Source organism: Pan troglodytes, chromosome 6 (assembly GCF_028858775.2).
Source record: "Pan troglodytes isolate AG18354 chromosome 6, NHGRI_mPanTro3-v2.0_pri, whole genome shotgun sequence".
Taxonomy (NCBI): Eukaryota; Metazoa; Chordata; class Mammalia; order Primates; family Hominidae; genus Pan; species Pan troglodytes.
In genome coordinates, this window is record NC_072404.2 from 21,999,829 (window position 1) to 22,025,365 (window position 25,537).

Genomic DNA, 25,537 nt, shown 5'->3' on the forward strand with positions numbered 1-25,537 from the left:
GGAAAATAAATTAAAACAATAGTCACATATTTCACAAGATGAAAGGAGAGATCAAGGGTACACACACACACCATTTAGTTTGATTCAATTTCATAAAATATAGCATTTGAAATTTCTAAATTTGTTGCATTTACGTTGAAATAAAAACATATAAGCATTGTTCGCGACAGGAGACAAATTCCTAGGCAGACAGGGGCGGGTCCCCAGTGAAACTCTACCTTCAAGCCAAGGACAATCTAAAGCCTGGAAAACCAAGCTACCAGTTACAGATAGAATTCATAAACCAGAGTGAGAACCTCCATCGCAGTCTTACTCTCTCTCAATTTGTTCTTTTTGAATGATGTCTTTTAGCCAATCAAATGGTATATTTTCCAAGCCCAACCATAAACAAAATGGCACACATTCCCCTATTCTAAGCCCATAAAAACCCTGGACTCAGCCTCACAGATGGCTACCCACTTTTGGGTCCCCTCTTGCTGTCGAGAGCTTTTCTTTCACTCAACAAATTCTACTCTCCCTTACTTTGTCTCCAGTGTCCCTGTATCTTATTCTTCTTGGGTGTGGGAAAAGAACCTGGAACTTGCCGAACCGTGGGAGTGAAAGAGTTGTAACACTCCTGCTCGCTGAGCTGCAGGGCAGTGGGAATTAAAGGGCTGTAACACTCTTGCCCACTGAACTACAGGAGCAAAACAGCTGCAACTGTATGTTGCTTGCATGTGTAAAACTTTTGAGCTCTTAAATAATTGTATTATTTGCAAATAATGACTGATTTGTTTCTTACTTTCCCATCCTTTATTCTTTTACTTCTCTTTCATCTGACTGTGCTAGTTAGAGCACCCAGTACCAGGTTGAATAGAAATGGTGATTATGGCCATTCTTTTCTTGCTCTTCAATTTAAAGGCAATGTTCTTAACACATTAAGTTTGATGTTAGATTTAGATTTTTGGTGTATAACTTTACCAAGACATTATAATTTGCTAAGAGTTTATCATGATTGGTGCTGCATTTAATCACATCTCCTCTCCAACTATAGAGATGATGTCACTAGCTTTTAATTTGAATATATGGTAAATTATTACAGTTGAATTTTTAATAATAAACTATCTCTGGATCCCTGGGATAAATCAGTTTGTACTCATGTTTATGAATGATAATAGCCTACAATTTGTAATTTATTAACTTTTATCTCTATAACTTGAACCTATAAATACATAAATAATTTAACCACCATTCTGTTCATGTTTTACACACTTTCAGGAATACAATATCTATAGTATAAACAGAAACCAATAGAGTAGTACATTAAATAAAAAAGTACTACTACTCAAATCTATGATGACTTTATACAGCTTGTAAGTGTTTGTTCATTTTTGCACATTACGTATTGGTCACTCAGCAGTCACTGAGGGCCAACACTAGAGCAGGCACCATTCCAGTTCTAGAAATAAAGTGGTAAACCAGACAAAAACATCCTGTCTTCTTTGGCCTCCTATTCTAGATAATGAAGTGAGACAATTAGCATGAATAAGTAAAGCATTTTGTGCCAGATTGTGTTAAATTGTTATAGAGAAAAAGCATGAAGAATGACAAGGAATACTTGAGTGAAAGATGGGCAGGTCATTTCATGCTCAATACAAACTGAAGCACATCTGGAAAGACATCAATGTGATAAAGGAAGCCAAAGCTAAGCATTATGATGAAAACAGTATAAACAAACTATTTTTTGTGAAAAAGACAATTTTGTCAAGGCTGACAGATATGGTAGAGTAGTAGTTCTCAGCCCAATCCCCCCTAATGCAACAAAAATAAGAAATGATGTCTATGATGTGACCCACCCTTTCCTTCCTTGCCTAGGGAATATACTGGAAAAAAGATGAGACAAATGGGTATTACTATTAGTTATTTTTATTAAAATAAATCCCAAGTTTTAGAATTATTTTTAGTGTATGTAACTTACAGTATATTTCACAAGTGGTTAAAAATAACTAGGTTGGTAATATTTTAAGGGTCTTATCTAGCTGCGCTTTAAGGTCCCCTGAAAATCTGACCCTTTATAATTCCACAGTTAATTAGCAAACAAATATCCACATTTTATATAATTTGGACACAAATCTTTAGTATCTTTATCTTACTTATTTGCTAAAGAGGAAAGCTGCCAAAAATAATAAACATAATGACCTATTGTTTGGGCGTATCCAGCATCTGTTCCCCATCCTGTGGGGAATGCGCCTCACCCTTATTCTCGTTCATGAAGTTTGGGTGGAGCTGACCTGGATCCAGGTGTGGACAAGTTAACTATGCCTGAATGATAGAAAGAACACTCACATGGGCCACAGTAGTTGAATCTGAAAATGAAGATATATTTTACAACAGGCTTAATGAGAGTTAGAACTATGGTTTTTAGTGAAAATATTGGGATAGAGGCATTCTCTTTCCACTGAGTTTACAAAACATAAAATATAAAGTGGGAGCAGTATATTTTATAGTATATGCTTGATATTACTTAGAAAACCTCCTGAGAATAAAGAACCAAATTATTGGGTATAGATAGGGATGAGGAAGAGACTGATGAGAGAGGAAATTGCCCTTTTACCATCTGGGTTTGACAAAGCCTGAAGCCATTATCTTAGAATTTTTTCAGTTATATTTTTAAACCACTCTGTGTTGTGTTTCTGACATTTGCCATTAAGAAGTCCCAACTGATAAACCAATTAGCTCATCAATTAATTCAATTGGCTTAAAAACCACTCTGCCTTGATCCTCCTCCAGTAAATTTAGCTGAAACTGACATGCATGGCTGCATTTTAAATCATCATAAAATTTTATTCAGGAAGCAAAATACTGGAATCCATATAGCAACAAATCTACATAAAGATTTGACATATGTATTAATTCATGTTACAAAAACAAAGATCACTATATTCAAAATTTTAAGGATATTGGTTAAAAATTGAGATGAAATTTAAAAATTGAGCATCTATGTTATTTAGCAAACTGTGGTGAACACGTATTTCCTAGCTCATTAAAAATTATCACTCTAATCACCTAAGTTATAATTTTGCAATTTACACATTTTAGTCTACATTCTCCTTTTTAAATTTTTAAATGAATTTGGCATGTTGGACAAAAAATTTTTACACACTTCCATCTACAATGTCATAAGCATCAGAAAACTATATGACAATTGAATTGAGGAAAGGTTAATCTGAATCAAATTAATATCCAAATAATATAAACCAATTAAAATTCTGAGATTTTCCAGCAATATGAGTAGGACTGGAGGCCATCATCTTAAGTGAAACAACTCAAACAGACACTCAAATACCAAGTTTTCAGTTATTAGTGGGAGCTAAATAACGTGTACACATGAACAAAGAGGGGAATGACAGACATTGGAGACTTGGAAGCAGGGAAGTGGGGTAAGGGGGAAATTGATGAGAAACGACATAATGGGTAGAATGTACACTATTCAGATGGTAGATACACTAAAAGCCAAGACTTCACCACTACACAACATACGCATGTAACAAAATTGCACTTGTTCTCCCTTAAATTTATACAAAAAAACAAAACAAACAAACAAAAAAACTGAGAAGGCACAGAGTTAGCAATCATTTAGCCACCATACCTAAGTCAAACTTTGGAATTTTGAGTCAAACTACAGAATTTTGAGATTATTCATTCAAGTTTAGCACCAAGTAAAACTGAAAAGTCATAGAGAGATAGTTCCCTGTCTTCATAAGCTTTGTTAAAGCCAAGGCATCTGTAACAGTAGAATCAAATGTAGTAACTTCTGTGACTTTCCTAAGATTTTTTAAAAATCATAACTTGGTAACGTTTTGGATTCGTACTGATTATTTTTCTTTACTGTATATTTTACATCAGAGAATTCATAATTCAAAGACCTAGAAGATATATCTCTCCACCATTCTTAGCACATATGCTTTCTTATTAAGCCCCAAATACAGACCAGCTGAAAAGATCTTTAATCTCAATGCAATATACACAGCACTTGGCAAGACAGAGGCTTGCAAACAACTGTCCCACAGGCAGCAGAAGGCAAAACAGCTATTCACCATTACTTATGTTCTTGAATTCACAACAAGGGCCACATTTGCTATTGCTCAGCTAACCTCACACGCCTGAGGAGATAATTAAACTCTAAATAACAAAAGGCATGCATTTTTAACACCCAATTAACCTGATGTAACCCTGATTTACATGACTTGAGAAAGTTACTGGTGAAGAAAATCCATGTTCTCATGATGTTGCTGGCAAAGCCTGGTGTTCTCAGTTCATTAGAAAAACTGAAATTATGATATAGAAGGTACAACTGTAAAAAATATGAATGAGACTCTGAAATTATATTGGCCAGGTCACTTGTTAAAAATTACCCCCCCACACCAGTTGTGTTTATACAGTTGCTTAAACTGGTAATTTTTAGGCTAAATACGATGCCTTCATTATTAAAATTGCTACCAAAGTTCAGAAAGATTTGCCATTGAATGTTTTAATGTTTGCTCTATAATCAGCATGTTTTAGAAACCTTATGTAACCATTTTCATCTAAAAAGTCAGACTCAAGGATCATGCTTATTCCTTTCTCCATGGGCTAGAACTGGGAAGTGAGTAACTAGATTTGAGCAACTTCTTATCTAGGGGCTTTGGCTTATTTCCTCTTACTACAGTGAGAAAATTACAAGCAAACGTCTGCTAATGCTGGACTTTTTTAAACTATAAAAGAAAAAAAAAAAGATGATCCTCCCTAAAGAGCCAAAATCCTTTAATATCATCAAAACATCTTAAATACGACACCAGAAATTTAATAAAGGGATAAGAGAATTAAGGTGGTGAATATGGCACAATTAAATTTAAATCTTAGTAATATTTAATAAAACATATTATTCCTACTTAAAATTAAAAACCAAACAGATCAAGTCAGAATCCAAGATACCTAACCAGTAGACAAGCAAGAAATGACCTGACTCTTCACTGAAAGGCAACTAGAAATAAATAGTATAATGCAGATAGGTGTATTCTAAAACCACAAATGCATACCTTCATACATAAAAAACTGTATGTGGCTTAAGATTTAGTGACTGGTATATTTTCACAAAAGCATATCCCCAGTGGAGGGTCAAAATATTTTTTTTGTTACCTTACTTTACAGTAAGAATGGAGCATAAGGTTGGCTCAAACCAATGATGTAAATACATACCAGTAGGTAATATATAGTTTAGTGGTCCATATTTTAATACATTTTTTATTGTGCTGATTTCAGCTTGCAAGCCTATGAACAAAATTAAACTTCCTTTACTTGCGTCCTAACTTCAATACTTCTAATACAAAAGTATTTGTGGTAAACAAAAAAAAAGCAGTATGTTCAATAGTGAACTTTTAGTTTCTTGTGTTTCTGAACCCCTTTTTTGAAAGATTTGTCTGTACATAAGATCTGTGGCCTAATTATTTTTATTGTGACTTAGAAAGTTTTGAGCCATAAGTACAAATTCTGAACCTTTTTTTAAAAAAGAACATAATAAAAATGAAATGATTACAAGGTAAAATTTTAGCTGAAAAAAGTGGCAAATTCTCTGTGGTACTCTTTTTGAACACTATTTCTTTATATTCCTCCTTACAAAGTGTTTTAGAATGATACAGTGATTACAAACATACATATAAACAATGATAAAAGCATAATAATCATGAATAGTGTCTGTGTGAAACATCTGTGTTTTTCCTGTCCATTAAAATCCAGAGCCTAAAAGGAATTACTGTGGATGTGTTTATTATTAAACCAACTCATTTCTAAACAGCATTAGTACATTGTCACTTTCCATTCAGTAAGAGGAAGTTTGAATCTTAATTAAAGTATACTTCCTTACCAGTTGTCAAAGGTGAGTAATGAGATGGATGAAAAACTAATAAATCTTGCTATTTTCTATAAACAAAACCAAATGCCAAACATTACACACCTTTCTGATTCTCCGTGAAGAAAGTCCTTTTATATTCCCATTGTGATCAAAATCAGAAACATTGATAGGATTCTCAGAGACTATAAACACATGCCCTTATTTTGCAAACTATTCTCTTTACTGCGTGGGAAAGAAAGTAAGGGATTTTGCATATGACCAGATTCTACCACTCTTCCACTCTCATTCCTGGAAAATGGTTCTTGGACAGATAGCTCCTGATTTTGGAAATCACTTACCTTTGCTCTAAAATGATATACAGCATCTATTAGGCAATACGCTGCAAATGTTTCAAAGCATTCAGACTTATTGTCACTGACTTAGAATGTCAAATCTTTAAAATTAGGTTGACTTCACATTTCTCCTACCTAGTTTCATTTCCTACCCTTCATGCTTTCAAGTCCTCCAGCATGAACGTGATGCTCTCCAATGGATTCCGTTAAACACTGCAATTTCACAGTTCCTTGTATGGCTGCTTATGCAGTTTGGATAATTAGTGTTGCATAAAGTGAAAACAAACAAAGACATCTCCCTCACTCACATATTATTCAAGGAAAGTCTACATAAAACTGCTGCAAGCAGGATACACACATTTTATTTCAATGCACTAAAATAATGCCATGTACATTAGAAAACACTCAGTTTTGCAAAGCCTAATTATTCAGTTTGTTCTTTTAGACTATTTGTCATGCCATTATTTCTTCACTATTTCATTACTCAAAATATCAGAAACTGGACAAAGACTAAAATCAAATCCCATTTTAAATTTTTCATTGATATAAGTAATAGAGCAGGAGTTTTACTGAGTAAATAGTTATAGGAAATCAGATCAATCTCAATGAAGTATATCAGTGTTTTCCGTAAGTCCACAACATGTTTTCCTGAAGACTACCAGTAGGATTCCACTTGTCAAATTGCCTTCTTTTTGTTTCTATTCCTCTTGACTTACTATACAACTATCCCCTGGAAATACCTTTCTACAACCTCTGAGACACAGCACCTTTTGTATTACATGCTTTTACTGTATGCATCTCAACTTTCTCAATTGCAACACCAACATTTTCTAGCAGTTATTTTGTAACACTGACTTCACTAACCTGAATCAAAATAATATAGCCTACCTATGCACTCCCATTAATACGATGCTTTAATTAAAACATAAAACTCATAAAGTGTCAAAAATAATTCCTTTTGTTATGACATGAGTTGGGATAGTGAGGAAGTCTCACAAAAACAAGGGATAAGGGATAATTTTTTAAAAATAACTTATACCTCTATTTTTGCCAGTTTAATATGTCTTAAGTAAAGCTCCAATCTCCTCTATTTACATACTTAACACTACTTTCATTGATTTTGCAGTGTTCTATACTGAATCTCCTTTCAAATACATGAGTTGGAAAAACAATACATTAGGTAAAAAAAATTGCAGTCTGTAATTTCATAATTTCAAGATAAAGCATTTAATTTTCTCACTTCATAAAGATCTTCTAAATCATGGTGTCTCCATGAAACCTCCCTTTATGACACACAGAAGCTGCCCTGCACCAGGTGAGAGAGCATGGCAGGCGGGGTGAACATTAGCCGTCCTCTTCTCAACTCCTCCTATACTATTGTGTGTCCCACCCTTATCAAAGAAGGCTATCTTTGGCTAATTCGTCTTAAAAATTTGGTAGAACAAGGTAGAGAATAAGTGTATATCACCCATTCTTCATATGTATGCCTGTGTAATTTTGAAGGATATCATCTCCAGGTATATGAATTCCTTGAGGACTGAAAACTTGTTGGAAGTTCGTACTACCCCTTAGTGGCTGGCACATTATGTTGTATATAATGACATTGGGCACTTAGAAAATAAGCTGGATGTTTGGACTTAGAATGAATAGAAAGATTTGAGTCTTTCCATGCCAATAGCATTCCCACAAACGTGGTGAACATTCCTAAAACCCACCAAATTTTCTGTGAGAAGTGTGGCAAGCACCAACCTCACGAAGTGACACAGGGCAAGAAGGGCAAGGATTCTCTGTATACCCAGGGAAAGTGGTGTTATGACAGATAGCAGGGTGGCTCTGGTGGGCAGACTAAGCCAATTATCCAGAAAAAGCTAAAACTACAAAGAAGATTGTGCTAAGGCTTAGTGCATTAAGCCCAGCCCAACTGCAGATCTAAGAGAATGCTAGCTATCAAAAGATGCAAGCATTTTGAACTGGAAGGAGATAAGAAGAGACACAGCCAAGTAATACGGTTCTAAGTGCCTTTTTTTTTTTTTTTTTTGAGACGAGTCTCGCTATGTTGTCCAGGCTGGAGGGCAGTGGCAATCTCGGCTCACTGCACCCTCTACTTCCCAGGGATTCAAGTGATTGTCTTGCTTCAGCCTCCCCAGTAGCTGGGATTACAGGTGCTCCCCACCACAATTGGCTAATTTTTCTATGTTTAGTAGAGACGGGGTTTCACAATGTTGGCCAGATTGGTCTCGAACTCCTGACCTCAGGTGATCTGCAAGCCTCAGCTTCCCAAAGTGTTGGGATTGCAGGCGTGAGCCATGGCGCCCAGCCCTAAGTGTCATCTTTTGTTTTATTATGAATAAAATAAAATCTTGAGTTTACATTCACACAAAAAAAGAAAGGCTCACACAAAAAAAGAAAGCAAATCTAAAACACAAAATTTTAGGTTGTACCATCTGAAATACAACCACTACAGAATGAGATCTTTTAGGAATGTATATAAGAACATGCTACTAAACAAAATATTCATTTCATTAGATTTTTTAAAAATTTAAGTTTGGTATCTAAAAGCATATGGCCATTTTATAATCAAATACAGAAAGACAAATTTTAGTAACTTGAGAATGGCCACAAGGTTACTGAAGAACAAGAACTTAAAGCTATGGCTGAAGATGCTCATTTCAATATTACATCCACATTTTTTTCACTTAAATGCAATTTCCCTCTCTTTAATAAAAATTAGAAAATGATATAATTGCACCAATGGGTTTGATATGGATCTGATCCAAATCAAGCTCTTTAAAAACAATTTTACAGATAATGTAAAAATAAGTTTTGCCTTTCTAACACCCTATGCCCTCTTCCAGATATTATCACTCTACATGCAATAAAAAAGCATATACATATATACATGTGTGTATGGATAGATACATGTATATAATTTGTATTTTTTTTATATTTAAACATGTCTAGCCCTATTCACCCTATAAATCCCTTAATCTTCATGGGGGTGAGTAGCAAGAAATACTTAGCCTACAATATCTGCACTCCAGTGTTAGTGTGGTAGGCAGCATTTGATATGGTTCCCAATGATAACCCTTGTGTAGTCACCTCCCCTGAGTGTGGGTGGAGCATAGTGATTTGCCTCTGGCGAACCCAATACAGCAAAGGGGATGGGATGTCAGTCGCTGATGTCACAGAAGAGTGTGACTTCCATCTTCTGGTTCTCTCTTGCATTCTATGATGTTTCCAGAAACTCTGTGCAAAGAACAGAGGCAAGCCTCCAGCCAGGAGCTCATGAAATCATGAACTGAGGCCTCAGTGCAATAGCTCATGAGGAACTGAATTATTTCAACAGCCAGGTGAGTGAGCTACTTGGGAAAATTTCCAGGAGAGCTTTGAGATGGTTGCATCCTTGATGGAGACCCAGAGCTTGAGGACCCACAGAAACTGCGAGATAATAAATGTTGGGCTATGTAGTAATAGCTAACAAATGCACTGTTTAAAGGAATTTGCTCATTAAAAATTTCCATGGCAGTACCCTCCTTAAGTTAGAGGATGCTTCTCTTCATTTTCATACAGAAAGTAGCTTCTTTTATCCAGAAAAAAAAAAAAAAGGAAAGATCTGGGTGCAAACATACTGTTAGATAGAAATAAAACCTACTGTTCAATACATCAGTAGGGTGACAATAGTTAACAATCTACTGTACATTTCAAAATAGCTAGAAGAGCATAACTAAAATGTTCCTAGCACAAAGAAAAGATAAATATTCAAGGTGATGAATATCCTGATTACCCCAATTTTATTTTTACACATGATGTGAATGGATCAAATTACCAAATGTACCCTGAAAATACGTGCATTTTGTATTGACAAAAAAATCTGTAGCAGAAGGTGTGTGTTTAATATTGCATTTCAGTTACATATATCTAAGTAAAACAAGCTTACCGCCATTCTCTAATGAGTCTGCCAAGCAAGCTAACCAAACTCTATAAAAACAATTTTTTTCAAAATTACAAATTTTTGAAAACATATTTTATGACCTTTGTATTTTCCCAAAGAATGACTAAGTCTAAACAATAAAAGCCAAAACAATATTGAAAGTGAAAAATATTTGGTCTCATAAACATTCCCACATCAAAAAAGCCTGATTACTTTGAAGAGGGTATTAGGGGTTTCTGTAAACAGATTTGGTGTTGCATGTTTGGTACGTCTGCCATATGATTCGGTGCCATGGAAAGTTTTGTGTGTTTAGTAAATAATTCCCATTTAAATTCCAAGTAATTGTTCATTGCAGAAAGTTGAACTTCTAAGTCTAACCTCACCCATGATTACCATAAGAAAAAACAGTGTTCTGCTAACCGACAGCATACACCCATTTGTTCTCCAAAGGATCATGCATACTTAAAGGATGATTCCTCTATCTAGTGAACACAGAGTAAATGCGGACCTTTGAGATGAAAAAATGGATGTCAGTGGTACGCTATACATTCAGATCTTTAGGACCAAAGTTGTAATAGGGCAGTGAAAACTGTTCCTATATCATTATCAGTTGACCTAAGGTAATTACACCGAGTTTTGCAATCAAGAATGTTTCTTGGATGTCCTTTACAGTGAACAGAAAACCTTCAAAGCCCAGACAATAGAGAAGAACAATTGTACTTATGTCATCGAGTAGAGCAATATGGTTTATACTTGTGATACAAGACCAATACATACAGCTTTATATAATTTAATTTTGTTACCAAAAATATTTATTTTATTGTTCTATATCCTGTTTTGGAGATTTTTATAATAATTCTCATAAATCTTTTACAAATTTTTTTTAAAAAAACAAAAATGTAGAGAACTGCTTTGGTAACTTTCTTATTTGTATGTCTCCTAGATCTGCAGTCCTAGGAACAAAAGAAAACGTAGAATTCAGGCTAAGGGAGAGGGTAAGAGAGTGCCTCTGCTTTATCCCATGGCTTCTCCGTGGCTTGGTTTTTGCAGGTCTGCCAATTAGTGCCATCCTTTCCAATGTCCCCATCCAATTAAAGTACTGATTAAGCTAACATTGCTTTCAAAAGTTCTATTTCCCACTATATTATAAGTAAGTGAAATGACAGTTTAGTGGGGAAGAAATAAGAGAAAATGGATAGGCTAAAACGATACACACTCCTTACCATGCTGCCACATTTAATATGCTCCTCAGCCTTCCTCTGATGGATCCTAACTCCCCCACTGTCTTCCACTGTACTTTGATCAAGACGTCTGAGAAAAGAACAGTTCCCTCTCTGAACTCTACTAAAATATACACACCGTAATGAATAATTTCTCCAGTAAAAGAAAGGAAATAATAGTTCAGGTGAAGTTTGCGGTCACATATGGAAAGGAAAGAAAAACCAGGCTCAGTTCCAGAATGTCTGCGTGTCAGAGTGAGATATGTATGTATAACGCATCTCTGGACACAGCCAGCACCACCATCCTCTGTCTCCACTTTCTCATCCAACATAGGCTTTAATGTGGAAGTTCTGACATCTGCATTTTACAAAAGAAGAACCTGGGGCCTATAAAACTTACATTGCTTGTCCGAGGTGATATAACTAGTTTTTCCAGTGTGGAGGGCAACAGACACTAGTTCAGTGAAAGAAACAATCAGTTATAATAGTTTATGGGAAACTTTTAAACTTTGAACCTATGTGCTTCTATTGCTAAATCCCTAAGCATATAAAATGCACAGGTTAAAGATAAAACTGCTTACAGCACTTTAGATATTTTACAGGCTTTAAAATTTTTACTGTCACAGAAGTTCACATGCAAAATTGAAAAATATATAGTTGCAAATATTTGCATTAAAAAGTCATTATAGAGGTATTTTCAGATTTCAACAAAATTAAGACTACACACTCTAAGCTATTGGCTTGAACTATTCATGCCAGAAACATTCTGTCTCTGTAAGTTCACTGCTAGATCATCAAATACAGATTTTTAGGTGATTAGTACAGGTTCCTCAAATATAATTTTGTATCATGGATCTTAATGATGACTTGCACAGCAAAGTTAGATTAATAATGAAAAGTGAATAATATTTTACACATAGAATTATATAAAATTATACTTTAAAGGGACTTCGTCTAATTTAATTTTGTTACCAAAAAATTTCATTTTATTGTTCCATATCCTGTTTTGGGGACCTTTATAATAATTCTCAACAATCTTTCACAAATTTTTTTTAAAGAAACAAAAATTTGGCCAGGCGCGGTGGCTCACACCTGTAATCCCAGCACTTTGGGAGGCTGAGGTGGGTGGATCACCTGAGATCAGAATTTCAAGACCAGCCGGGTCAACATGGTGAAACCCTGTCTCTACTACATATACAAAATTTAGCTGGGCATGTTGGCGGGCACCCGTAATCCCAGCTACTTGAGAGGCTGTGGCAGGAGAATCGCTTGAACCCAGGAGGTGGAGGTTGCAATGAGCCGAGATTGTGCCATTGCGCTCCAGCTTGGGCAACAAGAGAAAAACTTCGGCTCAAAAAAAAAAAAAAAAATTACAGAACTGCTTTGGTAACTTTCTTATTTGTCCCTTAGTCTATTTTAAGTATTAAACTATGAAAGCTCATTTTAATTATCCATAGTCATGTCTATAGGATTATTTTAGAAAGAGAGATAAGGCCTGGTTTAAATTCGTTCAACAAATTGTGAAAGCAAGCTTTATGTTACACTTCTAATCTAGAGCAAGAATTTTAAATCATTCCAAATTATTTTACATGAGTTACAGGGCATTGGATAAAGTCAGAAAACTTTATACTATCTATAAATGGCCAAGCCAATAATATAATCCATAAGTCTACATTTAAGCTATCTACAAAGAGGTTATTTTAAGTGATAAATTTTCTTTTTGAGTTTGCATGTTAAATCTGAATTTCAAGTAAACATCCAAGGTTTTTTTAATTCAAGTATGCTCCATGTAACATTTGGGACATACACTAAAAATTATTGTTTATGTGAAATTCAAATTTAACTAGGCATCATATATATAACCTGGCAACATTACTCTTTACTGGAAAGGCAACTACAGTGCAGTGCATACAGACCCTTTTGGCCTGCACAAATGAGAGTTCCAGGGATTATTTACACTCTCCATTTTCTGATTGAGATTTGCCTCAATAAACTCTACTTTCTAACTGCACTATGTGACAATAGTAGTGTTTGTCCATGACTCCTTTAGACAACATGAGAAAAAGAACAGATTTTTCCCACTGTAATAATCTGAGTACAAACAAAAAAGATTTTATTTTTTTGAGACAGGGCCTCACTCTTTTTCCCAGACTGGTGTGCAGGGGCGGCAATCTCTGCTCACTGCAACCTCCGCCTCCGCCTCCCAGATTCAAGTGATTCTCCCACCTCAGCCTCCCAGGTAGCTGGGACTACAGGCACCCACAACCATGCCTGGCTAATTTTTTAACTTTTTTGTAGAGACAAGGGTTTCACCATGTTGGCCAGGCTGGTCTTGAACTCCTAACCTCAAGTGATCCGCCCATCTTGGCCTCCCAAAGTGTTAGGATTACAGGCGTGAGCCACCACAAAGAGAAAATATTACTGACCATGGATACAGATCTGAGTTCTGTTACTCTACCAGTTATCTGTCCTTGGGCAAATATATGTAACTCCTTGGGCCTTGGCTGTCCTGACTTCAGTAGCCCCCTACAGCATTAACATTTTGCAATTTCATTATCCTACGTCAACTAAAATTTGCCTAGTTCTTGATAACTGAGGTCATGCTTGCATATTTTGGAAGCAGAGGAAACAATAACTTTTAAGTTAAAACAAAACCAAGGGACTAGCTAAAAGATGGTCCTTATATTGAATTAAAATGCATAGTTTCAGAAGAAATGTTACCCACAGGTTAAAAATGCAGCTGAAATAATTTCATAAACAATAGCTGTTACTTGCCACCCATAATTAAGTTTAAATACCTGTCATTCACTGGACATTCAGTACCAAATTACTTTTGAGACCACTAAAAAAAGCAGTGGACTGTTCAACTTGCTAGACTCTTGTATGGTACCTCCAAGAAACTCTAAAGTAGTCACAAATCCAATGAAAGCTATCTATGCACAAAGGACAAATCCACAGATTCTCCAAATTTTTTCCCCTAATTCTGTTTCCTAATAGATTTTCCAAATTCTTTGTTTTAAATAGCATTTCTCTGCAAAAAGCATCTGTAATGCTAGTTCATTGTGCCTTCAGTGTAACTAACAGCTATTAAAGACAGTGACAATGAATGCATTTCTCTAGTTAAGTACCATGCCCTCTTATAATCTGAATGCCAGGCAGTGCTTTCAAATGATTAAATAACCTGTTTAGGGAGATAAACAATTGACTACCAATATCTTTAACATAATATAAAAGTAAACAATCTTAAATTACACCAGTGGACAAGGAATCTGGCTTTGTAGGGTTGCCACATAAATATAAGAATTTTATTAGATTTGAAATTCAAATTTCATATTTGGAACAAACTTAACAAAAAGTATTATATATTTGAAATTCAATTTTAACTGGGAAAATCATACTTTTATTTGATAAACCTGACAGTTCTATTTGGGATACCTAATATGAGATGTTTGCTCATTAGCATTTCCCCAATGCTAATAGTTTTATTGGTTTCTATTTTTTTCCTAGAGGCAAGAGGTTCTACTATTATAGCACACACATAGATGAGTAACTTTCCAGCTGTAATTTCACTTATCATTAATATCCTCCTGCTTTTAACAAATCAGATACCTACCATTAAAACTAGTCTACAGAACGTACATTCGGAAGATAAACATTTTACCTACCTGTGGGTAAGATATGAGAAGGCCATATAACAAAATATTTCTTTCTTTTACTTCCTTTGCAAATTCTCTAATCTGCATTAGGTTTTCCATTTTCTGACTGGGAGGTACTAATTTAAAATCAAGAAAATGAACCTGCAAAATATAAAAGACAGTATTTAGAATATCATTCCCTTCAACTTTCTCTGGAGGGAAAAAACATTAAAGAAGCTCAAAACGCATATGATTACAGTATTGCAATAATCTTTATTAACTTTTGTTAATTTCTAGTTATGCTTCAAGCCATACTTAAGATCGATGAATCCTCCTTTATAAACACAGATGTAGTAAACACTCACTGAGAAAACGAGGTTGAAAAACCAAATGCTGGGGAGGAGCCAAGATGGCCGAGTAGGAACAGCTCCAGTCTATAGCGCCCAGCCTGAGCGACGCAGAAGACGGGTGATTTCTGCATTTCCATCTGAGGTACCGGGTTCATCTCACTAGGGAGTGCCAGACAGTGGGCGCAGGTCAGTGGGTGCGCGCACCGTGCGCGAGCCGAAGCAGGGCGAGGCATTGCCTCACTCGGGAAGTGCAAGGGGTCAGGGAGTTCCCTTTCCGAGTCAAAGAAAGGGGTGATGGACCCACCTGGAAAATCGGGTCACTCCCACCCGAATATTGCGCTTTTCGGACCGGCTTAAAAAACGGCGCACCACGAGATTATATCCTGCACCTGGCTCGGAGGGTCGTACGCCCCACGGAGTCTCGCTGATTGCTAGCACAGCAGTCTGAGATAAAACTGCAAGGCGGCAGCGAGGCTGGGGGAGGGGCGCCCACCATTGCCCAGGCTTGATTAGGTAAACAAAGCAGCCTGGAAGCTCGAACTGGGCAGAGCCCACCACACCTCAAGGAGGCCTGCCTGCCTCTGTAGGCTCCACCTCTGGGGGCAGGGCACAGACAAACAAAAAGACAGCAGCAACCTCTGCAGACTTAAATGTCCCTGTCTGACAGCTTTGAAGAGAGCAGTGGTTCTCCCAGCACGCAGCTGGAGATCTGAGAACGGGCAGACTGCCTCCTCAAGTGGGTCCCTGACCCCTGACCCCCGAGCAGCCTAACTGGGAGGCACCCCCCAGCAGGGGCACACTGACACCTCACATGGCAGGGTATTCCAACAGACCTGCAGCTGAGGGTCCTGTCTGTTAGAAGGAAAACTAACAAACAGAAAGGACATCCACACCAAAAACCCATCTGTACATCACCATCATCAAAGACCAAAAGTAGATAAAACCACAAAGATGGGGAAAAAACAGAACAGAAAAACTGGAAACTCTAAAACGCAGAGCACCTCTCCTCCTCCAAAGGAACGCAGTTCCTCACCAGCAATGGAACAAAGCTGGATGGAGAATGACTTTGACGAGCTGAGAGAAGAAGGCTTCAGACGATCAAATTACTCTGAGCGATGGGAGGACATTCAAACCAAAGGCAAAGAAGTTGAAAACTTTGAAAAAAATTTAGAAGAATGTATAACTAGAATAACCAATACAGAGAAGTGCTTAAAGGAGCTGATGGAGCTGAAAACCAAGGCTCGAGAACTACGTGAAGAATGCAGAAGCCTCAGGAGCCGATGCGATCAACTGGAAGAAAGGGTATCAGCGATGGAAGATGAAATGAATGAAATGAAGTGAGAAGGGAAGTTTAGAGAAAAAAGAATAAAAAGAAATGAGCAAAGCCTCCAAGAAATATGGGACTATGTGAAAAGACCAAATCTACATCTGATTGGTGTACCTGAAAGTGATGGGGAGAATGGAACCAAGTTGGAAAACACTCTGCAGGATATTATCCAGGAGAACTTCCCCAATCTAGCAAGGCAGACCAACGTTCAGATTCAGGAAATACAGAGAACGCCACAAAGATACTCCTCAAGAAGAGCAACTCCAAGACACATAATTGTCAGATTCACCAAAGTTGAAATGAAGGAAAAAATGTTAAGGGCAGCCAGAGAGAAAGGTCGGGTTACCCTCAAAGGGAAGCCCATCAGACTAACAGCAGATCTCTCCGCAGAAACCCTACAAGCCAGAAGAGGGTGGGGGCCAATATTCAACATTCTTAAAGAAAAGAATTTTCAACCCAGAATTTCATATCCAGCCAAACTAAGCTTCATAAGTGAAGGAGAAATAAAATACTTTACAGACAAGCAAATGCTGAGAGATTTTGTCACCACCAGGCCTGCCCTAAAAGAGCTCCTGAAGGAAGCGCTAAACATGGAAAGGAACAACCGGTACCAGCCACTGCAAAATCATGCCAAATTGTAAAGACCATCAAGGCTAGGAAGAAACTGCATCAACTAACGAGCAAAATAACCAGCTAACATCATAATGACAGGATCAAATTCACACATAACAATATTAACTTTAAATGTAAATGGACTAAATGCTCCAGTTAAAAGACATAGACTGGCAAATTGGATAAAGAGTCAAGACCCATCAGTGTGCTGTATTCAGGAAACCCATCTCACGTGCAGAGACACACATAGGCTCAAAATAAAAGGATGGAGGAAGATCTACCAAGCAAATGGAAAACGAAAAAAGGCAGGGGTTGTAATCCTAGTCTCTGATAAAACAGACTTGAAATCAACAAAGATCAAAAGAGACAAAGAAGGCCATTACATAATGGTAAAGGGATCAATTCAACAAGAAGAGCTAACTATCCTAAATATATATGCACCCAATACAGGAGCACCCAGATTCATAAAGCAAGTCCTGAGTGACCTACAAAGAGACTTAGACTCCCACACATTAATAATGGGAGACTTTAACACCCCACTGTCAACATTAGACAGATCAACGAGACAGAAAGTCAACAAGGATACCCAGGAATTGAACTCAGCTCTGCACCAAGCAGACCTAATAGACATCTACAGAACTCTCCACCCCAAATCAACGGAATATACATTTTTTTCAGCACCACACCAAACCTATTCCAAAATTGACCACATACTTGGAAGTAAAGCTCTCCTCAGCAAATGTAAAAGAACAGAAATTATAACGAATTATCTCTCAGACCACAGTGCAATCAAACTAGAACTCAGGATTAAGAATCTCACTCAAAACCGCTCAACTACATGGAAACTGAACAACCTGCTCCTGAATGACTACTGGATACATAACGAAATGAAGGCAGAAATAAAGATGTTCTTTGAAACCAACCAGAACAATGACACAACATACCAGAATCTCTGGGACGCATTCAAAGCAGTGTGTAGAGGGAAATTTATAGCACTAAATGCCCACAAGAGAAAGCAGGAAAGATCCAAAATTGACACCCTAACATCACAATTAAAAGAACTAGAAAAGCAAGAGCAAACACATTCAAAAGCTAGCAGAAGGCAAGAAATAACTAAAATCAGAGCAGAACTGAAGGAAATAGAGACACAAAAAACCCTTCAAAAAATTAATGAATCCAGGAGCTGGTTTTTTGAAAGGATCAACAAAATTGATAGACTGCTAGCAAGACTAATAAAGAAAAAAAGAGAGAAGAATCAAACAGACGCAATAAAAAATGATAAAGGGGATATCACCACCCATCCCACAGAAATACAAACTACCATCAGAGAATACTACAAACACCTCTACACAAATAAACTAGAAAATCTAGAAGAAATGGATAAATTCCTTGACACATACACTCTCCCAAGACTAAACCAGGAAGAAGTTGAATCTCTGAACAGACCAATAACAGGAGCTGAAATTGTGGCAATAATCAATAGTTTACCAACCAAAAAGAGTCCAGGACCAGATGGATTCACAGCCAAATTCTATCAGAGGTACAAGGAGGAACTGGTACCATTCCTTCTGAAACTATTCCAATCAATAGAAAAAGAGGGAATCCTCCCTAACTCATTTTATGAGGCCAACATCATCCTGATACCAAAGCTGGGCAGAGACACAACCAAAAAAGAGAATCTTAGACCAATATCCTTGATGAACATTGATGCAAAAATCCTCAATAAAATACTGGCAAAACAAATCCAGCAGCACATCAAAAAGCTTATCCACCATGATCAAGTGGGCTTCATCCCTGGGATGCAAGGCTGGTTCAATACACGCAAATCAATAAATGTAATCCAGCATATAAAGAGAGCCAAAGACAAAAACCACATGATTATCTCAATAGATGCAGAAAAAGCCTTTGACAAAATTCAACAACCCTTCATGCTAAAAACTCTCAATAAATTAGGTGTTGATGGGACGTATTTCAAAATAATAAGAGCTATCTATGACAAACCCACAGCCAATATCATACTGAATGGGCAAAAACTGGAAGCATTCCCTTTGAAAACTGGCACAAGACAGGGATGCCCTCTCTCACCACTCCTATTCAACATAGTGTTGGAAGTTCTGGCCAGGGCAATTAGGCAGGAGAAGGAAATAAAGCGTATTCAATTAGGAAAAGAGGAAGTCAAATTGTCCCTGTTTGCAGACGACATGATTGTATATCTAGAAAACCCCATTGTCTCAGCCCAAAATCTCCTTAAGCTGGATAAGCAACTTCAGCAAAGTCTCAGGATACAAAATCAATGTACAAAAATCACAAGCATTCTTATACACCAATAACAGACAAACAGAGAGCCAAATCATGAGTGAATTCCCATTCACAATTGCTTCAAAGAGAATAAAATACCTAGGAATCCAACTTACAAGGGATGTGAAGGACCTCTTCAAGGAGAACTACAAACCACTGCTCAGGGAAATAAAAGAGGATACAAACAAATGGAAGAACATTCCATGCTCATGGGTAGGAAGAATCAATATCGTGAAAATGGCCATACTGCCCAAGGTAATTTACAGATTCAATGCCATCCCCATCAAGCTACCAGTGACTTTCTTCACAGAATTGGAAAAAACTACTTTAAAGTTCATATGGAACCAAAAAAGAGCCCGCATCACCAAGGCAATCCTAAGCCAAAAGAACAAAGCTGGAGGCATCACACTACCTGACTTCAAACTATACTACAAGGCTACAGTAACCAAAACAGCATGGTACTGGTACCAAAACAGAGATATAGATCAATGGAACAGAACAGAGCCCTCAGAAATAACGCCACATATCTACAACTATCTAATCTTTGACAAACCTGAGAAAAACAAGCAATGGGGAAGGGATTCCCTATTTAATAAATGGTGCTGGGAAAACTGGCTAGCCATATGTAGAAAGCTGAAACTGGATGCCTTCCTTACACCTTATACAAAAATCAATTCAAGATGGATTAAAGACTTAAACGTTAGACCTAAAACCATAAAAACCCTAGAAGAAAACCTAGGCATCACCATTCAGGACATAGGCATGGGCAAGGACTTCATGTCCAAAACCCCAACAGCAATGGCAACAAAAGCCAAAATTGACAAATGGGATCTAATTAAACTAAAGAGCTTCTGCACAGCAAAAGAAACTACCATTAGAGTGAACACACAACCTACAAAATGGGAGAAAATTTTCACAACCTACTCATCTGACAAAGGGCTAATATCCAGAATCTACAATGAACTCAAACAAATTTACAAGAAAAAAACAAACAACCCCATCAAAAAGTGGGTGAAGGACATGAACAGACACTTCTCAAAAGAAGACGTTTATGCAGCCAAAAAACACATGAAAAAATGCTCATTATCACTGGCCATCAGAGAAATGCAAATCAAAACCACAATGAGATACCATCTCACACCAGTTAGAATGGCAATCATTAAAAAGTTAGGAAACAACAGGTGCTGGAGAGGATGTGGAGAAATAGGAACACTTTTACACTGTTGGTGGGACTGTAAACTAGTTCAACCATTGTGGAAGTCAGTGTGGCGATTCCTCAGGGATCTAGAACTAGAAATACCATTTGACCCAGCCATCCCATTACTGGGTATATACCCAAAGGACTATAAATCTTGCTGCTCTAAAGACACATGCACACGTATGTTTATTGCGGCATTATTCACAATAGCAAAGACTTGGAACCAACCCAAATGTCCAACAATGATAGACTGGATTAAGAAAATGTGGCACATATACACCATGGAATACTATGCATCCATAAAAAATGATGAGTTCATGTCCTTTGTAGGGACATAGATGAAATTGGAAATCATCATTCTCAGTAAACTATCGCAAGAACAAAAAACCAAACACCACATATTCTCACTCATAGGTGGGAATTGAACAATGAGATCACATGGACACAGGAAGGGGAATATCACACTCTGGGGACTGTGTTGGGGTGCGGGGAGGGGGGAGGGATAGCATTGGGAGATATACCTAATGCTAGATGACGAGTTAGTGGGTGCAGCGCACCAGCATGGCACATGTATACATATGTAACTAACCTGCACAATGTGCACATGTACCCTAAAACTTAAAGTATAATAAAAAAAAAAAAGAAAAACCAAATGCTAATATTCTATTTCGCTTAGAGTCAAATACATAAAGTATGTGCATTTTCATCAAATCATTCAACTTAATCGTAATTTTTAACTGGGTGAGATAGAAATACAGTATTACATGTACTAAGAAATTAATAAAATAAATAAAATTCAAGAAGAGTGATTATCCAGTTAAGTAAATTAAGTTTTTTGAAAGACTCTCTTTCAATGTGATCAATAATTGTCGTCTCTAACATATAATTATTTCTTAAACTAAGAGGGCTTTTATAGAGACTATTTTTAAGCAGTTAAGGTTTTTCCTGAATGTATTCTAGTGATCATTTTTAAAACATTTAAAAAATTTTTACTGATACATAATACTTCTACATATTTATGGGGTACTGTGATATTTTGTTACATGCATAGAATGTGTATTGATCAAGTCAGTATATCTAGGCTGACCATCATCTTGAACGTTTATCATTTCTATGTTTTAGGAACATTTAAAGTCCTCTTTTCTAACTGTTTTTAAATACACAATACATTAACTCTTGTCAATCTTGGCCAGGCATGGTGGCTCACTCCTGTAATCCCAGCAGTTTGAGAGGCTGAGGCAGGCAGATCACTTGAGCCTAGAAGTTTGAGACCAGCCTGGGCAACAAGGCGAAATGCTGTCTCTACAAAAAATAGAAAAGTTAGCCAGGCATGGTGGCATGCGCCTGTAACTCACTACATACCCACATGCCAGCTGGACTAAGGAACAATGCTGCTGCTTAATGTTAAAAGTCTCAACATACTATTTAACTTTTTGAACTACAGAATTACCTTTGTTACTTAGATGCCATCTACAAACTGACTTATTTCTATGTTATCCCATCAAACCAACTACTTAAATTACAGGAAAACTTTAAGACATTAAAGAAACATAGGAGAAGTATTTACAAAGTGTTTTCATGAATTAACTTAAACACAGATACAGAACTCAACCTTATGAAATGCATAATTAGGTTAACAAAATTCAAGCATGAAGAAGTAGGATGCATCTCAAAATTCTCTTTACCAGATGCAAAGGCCTGATGATGACATGAAAACAGAAGACAATCTCCTGCAGATGTTCTTCCTAATACCATGAAACTTAAGCATATACTTCACATAGTGCTACTAAGTTTGAACTTCTAAAATATACCAACTACTTATGTGTTCTAGGAAAAAAATTCAGTTGGTACAAAATCACAATTTTAATTTAAAAAAACAGAGCTGTTTTATATAACCACAGCAGAGGGTTGCAAAATGGTAACTCAAGAGAAATGTAAATGTTTTTGCCTTAATAAAATAAACTTACAGCCTGGACAGGCTTGCATCCATTTAAATACAGCCAAACATTTCATATAGGTTGAGTACTGCAGATTTGCTTATAGATACACATCAAGTAGATTTTTTTTATGTCTTTTTGTACCATTCACTAATTCACTAAATAGAATTACAATAAAACAGTATTTCCCATGCAGTGTGACATTTCTAACAGTTCTTTCTCACATATACATAAAAAAGATAAGCCTATCCTTCTGCCCCCCACAAAAAAGAATATCTAATTTCATTTTAATGAAAGGTAGCACATTTACTCATATAAACTGGTAAACTGCTTAAACATTTAACATGTGGTTAGCCTCATGGCTTTGTGGGTGGGCGAGGTTTCCGGCTCTCGGTGTTTGGAAAAGGCTCCTCTGTGCATTTTGTGTCTTTACACTCAGCTCTACGCAAGCTTTATGTTTGTCTAGCAATCATTTAATATATTCCTGGTCCCAGATGAATTCCAGTTAACTTTTTATATTTTAAAATGGGATTTTTTACTTCTGAGAACAGATACATTAATTAAAGGACTATAAGTAAGTATCCTGCACGATATTCTTTAAAACCCCACATTTAACACTTTCGTCTCATTGCAGAGTCTATGTTCACAATAAAAGGCATGCGAAGGGAGTCAGGATTGGTGGTATGAGGGGAAATAGTCTCTGTTTATTTCACTAAGAACCAAAGTTTAAGTATATACCTAAATAATGCACTGCTTAATGCCCACCAAAGTGGAAGGAAGGATGGTCAAAATGAAACTTATTATGAGTTAGAAAGAATTGGTAGATAAACCAGAGAGATTCTTTGAATATACATAATAGCTGCAAAATTATCAACATGTGCATAAAAAAGTAAATTGTGTTAATAAGACCCAAAATCTTCAAAACATCACTTTTCAAAAGAAATATAATGAATCTAAAAACTGATGACACCAGCCGATACTAAACAGGTCAAAGTAATATTTGATCTGAAGGATTAGAAAAGATTTTAGAAAAACTATCTTATTTCAACTATTTAAGAATTAGATTCTATTAATTAATTTAATAAGCTATGCTTAAAATAAGCTTCTAATAGTGAACCACTTCATTGTAGAACAAAATTAAATCAGAGTCATCATCAAAGTCAACTCATAATTCTGATGAATAGAAATTAAATTATAAACTATCATGGAAACTCAAAGCAAATGTTTAGGAAGTCACTGGTAAATCTCCACAAAATAAAATACAGGCAAAACTAAATGGAGAAATAATGGCATTTAACAAAAGGTAGTAAAAAAAACACATTGCATTAAAACATTAACCATACAAAATATTTAAATGTTTCTTTTGATTCAAAGAATTAAAAAGTAAATGAGTTTCATAATATCAGTACAAATGTTACATAAGTATACACTGTTTCAAATCCTTATTCAAAAGATCAAAGTAATGAAACCAGAAATTCGCATTTTAAACAGTTAATAGGAAAACCTAACTTCAAAAGTATTTTAAGTCATAAAATAAATAGTTTTTCAAATTATTTTACAAGGTGGTCTCTCTTACAAGAACGTACTTTAACACTGTTGTATTATGGCACAATTATCTCAACATTACATACATCTACAATTACCTTAATTAACATCTGTAACAAATTTTAGAATCAAAAGTTAAGAACAATCCCACTGATTAATATAAAGCATTGATTTGTTTAGCTAACTATAAAACATAATTCTATGTTCATTTACTTTCTCCAAGAAAACTGTCAGAATATAAATCACCAAAGTTACAAAAAAAAGCAGGTATATGCTTCTCCAAAATTTATCCGAGTTTACAATATCATATTTTAGTGAATTGTCAAATTTTCATTTTACATTATAAAAACTATTACTGCTTAAGCATCAATCTATAATTATTATTAAGGTTCTCTGCAGGCCATGTAGGCATGCATTACTTGTCATTTTTTTAAAAAAATACTAAACAGTTTTAGAGTTTACTTCATAAATAAAGAGGACTTCTGCATTTAGGCCAATTACTACAAGTCCATCATGCTACTTCTAATCTATAAGAATTGATTCTGTTTTATGTACCTACTTTTGCAAGTTTTTTAAAAATAAATATATTTAATGTGTTCCAAAGGCAAAGGAATCTTAAATAAAACTTTTTAGAAGATGAGGTATTCAGAATACACAGAAAAAAATATATTCAAAAACATGACCAAGATGCCTGTAAGGCAGGTATACACTGTATCCAAGTCATATTAGAATAGCCTCCACCAGTTCATCCTGTGCCTTCTCTTAGGGGCAAACCAAATCATTAAAAGTCTTGGTAATTAGTAATTATTTAATAATCTCAGGAACAATGTTTTGGCAAAATAATCTTAGGTTTCTTTGAGCCCAGGAAATAGATAATCTAATAATCAAAATCAATGTAGATATATAAGATTAACATCTTATACATATTTATTCTGCATTTGTCATTAAAAATGTGAAAATATATGAAGAACTGTGCTAAGAAATGTAAAAAGAATGACCATAGACAAAAAATATAATAACAAAAAGTTACAGTTACAGTGCTTCCAATGAAAAACTGGAAGGTCACTTTTGCTTTACTTTGTTGGGATATTCTGGATTAAAATAAAATGCCAACTTAACATTTTATTTTGAACAGATTTTTTTTTTCCATGAAGGTACATCATGTGATAGAGCAGACCCAATTCAATGGTCGGCCAAATAAAACACAGTCTACAAGTGCACTGTACACTTGAGTAGACAGCCATTAATTTAATTTAAATAAATTAATTTAATTTAATTTAAAT

The 25,537-nt window shown here is 36.0% G+C and overlaps 1 protein-coding gene and 1 long non-coding RNA gene across 8 annotated transcripts in view; one reads left to right on the plus strand and one right to left on the minus strand.

Annotated features, from left to right (window-relative positions):
• Window positions 1–25,537, minus strand: part of CRPPA (CDP-L-ribitol pyrophosphorylase A) — a 379,242-nt gene that overhangs the window by 158,841 nt on the left and 194,864 nt on the right. For all 6 annotated transcript variants that reach the window (XR_010158347.1, XM_003318327.5, XM_009452696.4 and 3 more), the window contains one exon: window positions 15,018–15,149. Coding sequence is in view for 5 of the 6 variants with exons in the window: in XM_003318327.5 (XP_003318375.1) it covers window positions 15,018–15,149 (132 nt within the window). In the remaining variant the exon portion in view is untranslated. The remainder of the gene's footprint in view (window positions 1–15,017; window positions 15,150–25,537) is intronic.
• Window positions 9,432–25,537, plus strand: part of LOC134810408 (uncharacterized) — a 60,292-nt gene continuing 44,186 nt past the window's right edge. For both annotated transcript variants that reach the window (XR_010158348.1, XR_010158349.1), the window contains exon 1: window positions 9,432–9,551. This is a non-coding gene — a long non-coding RNA (uncharacterized LOC134810408). The remainder of the gene's footprint in view (window positions 9,552–25,537) is intronic.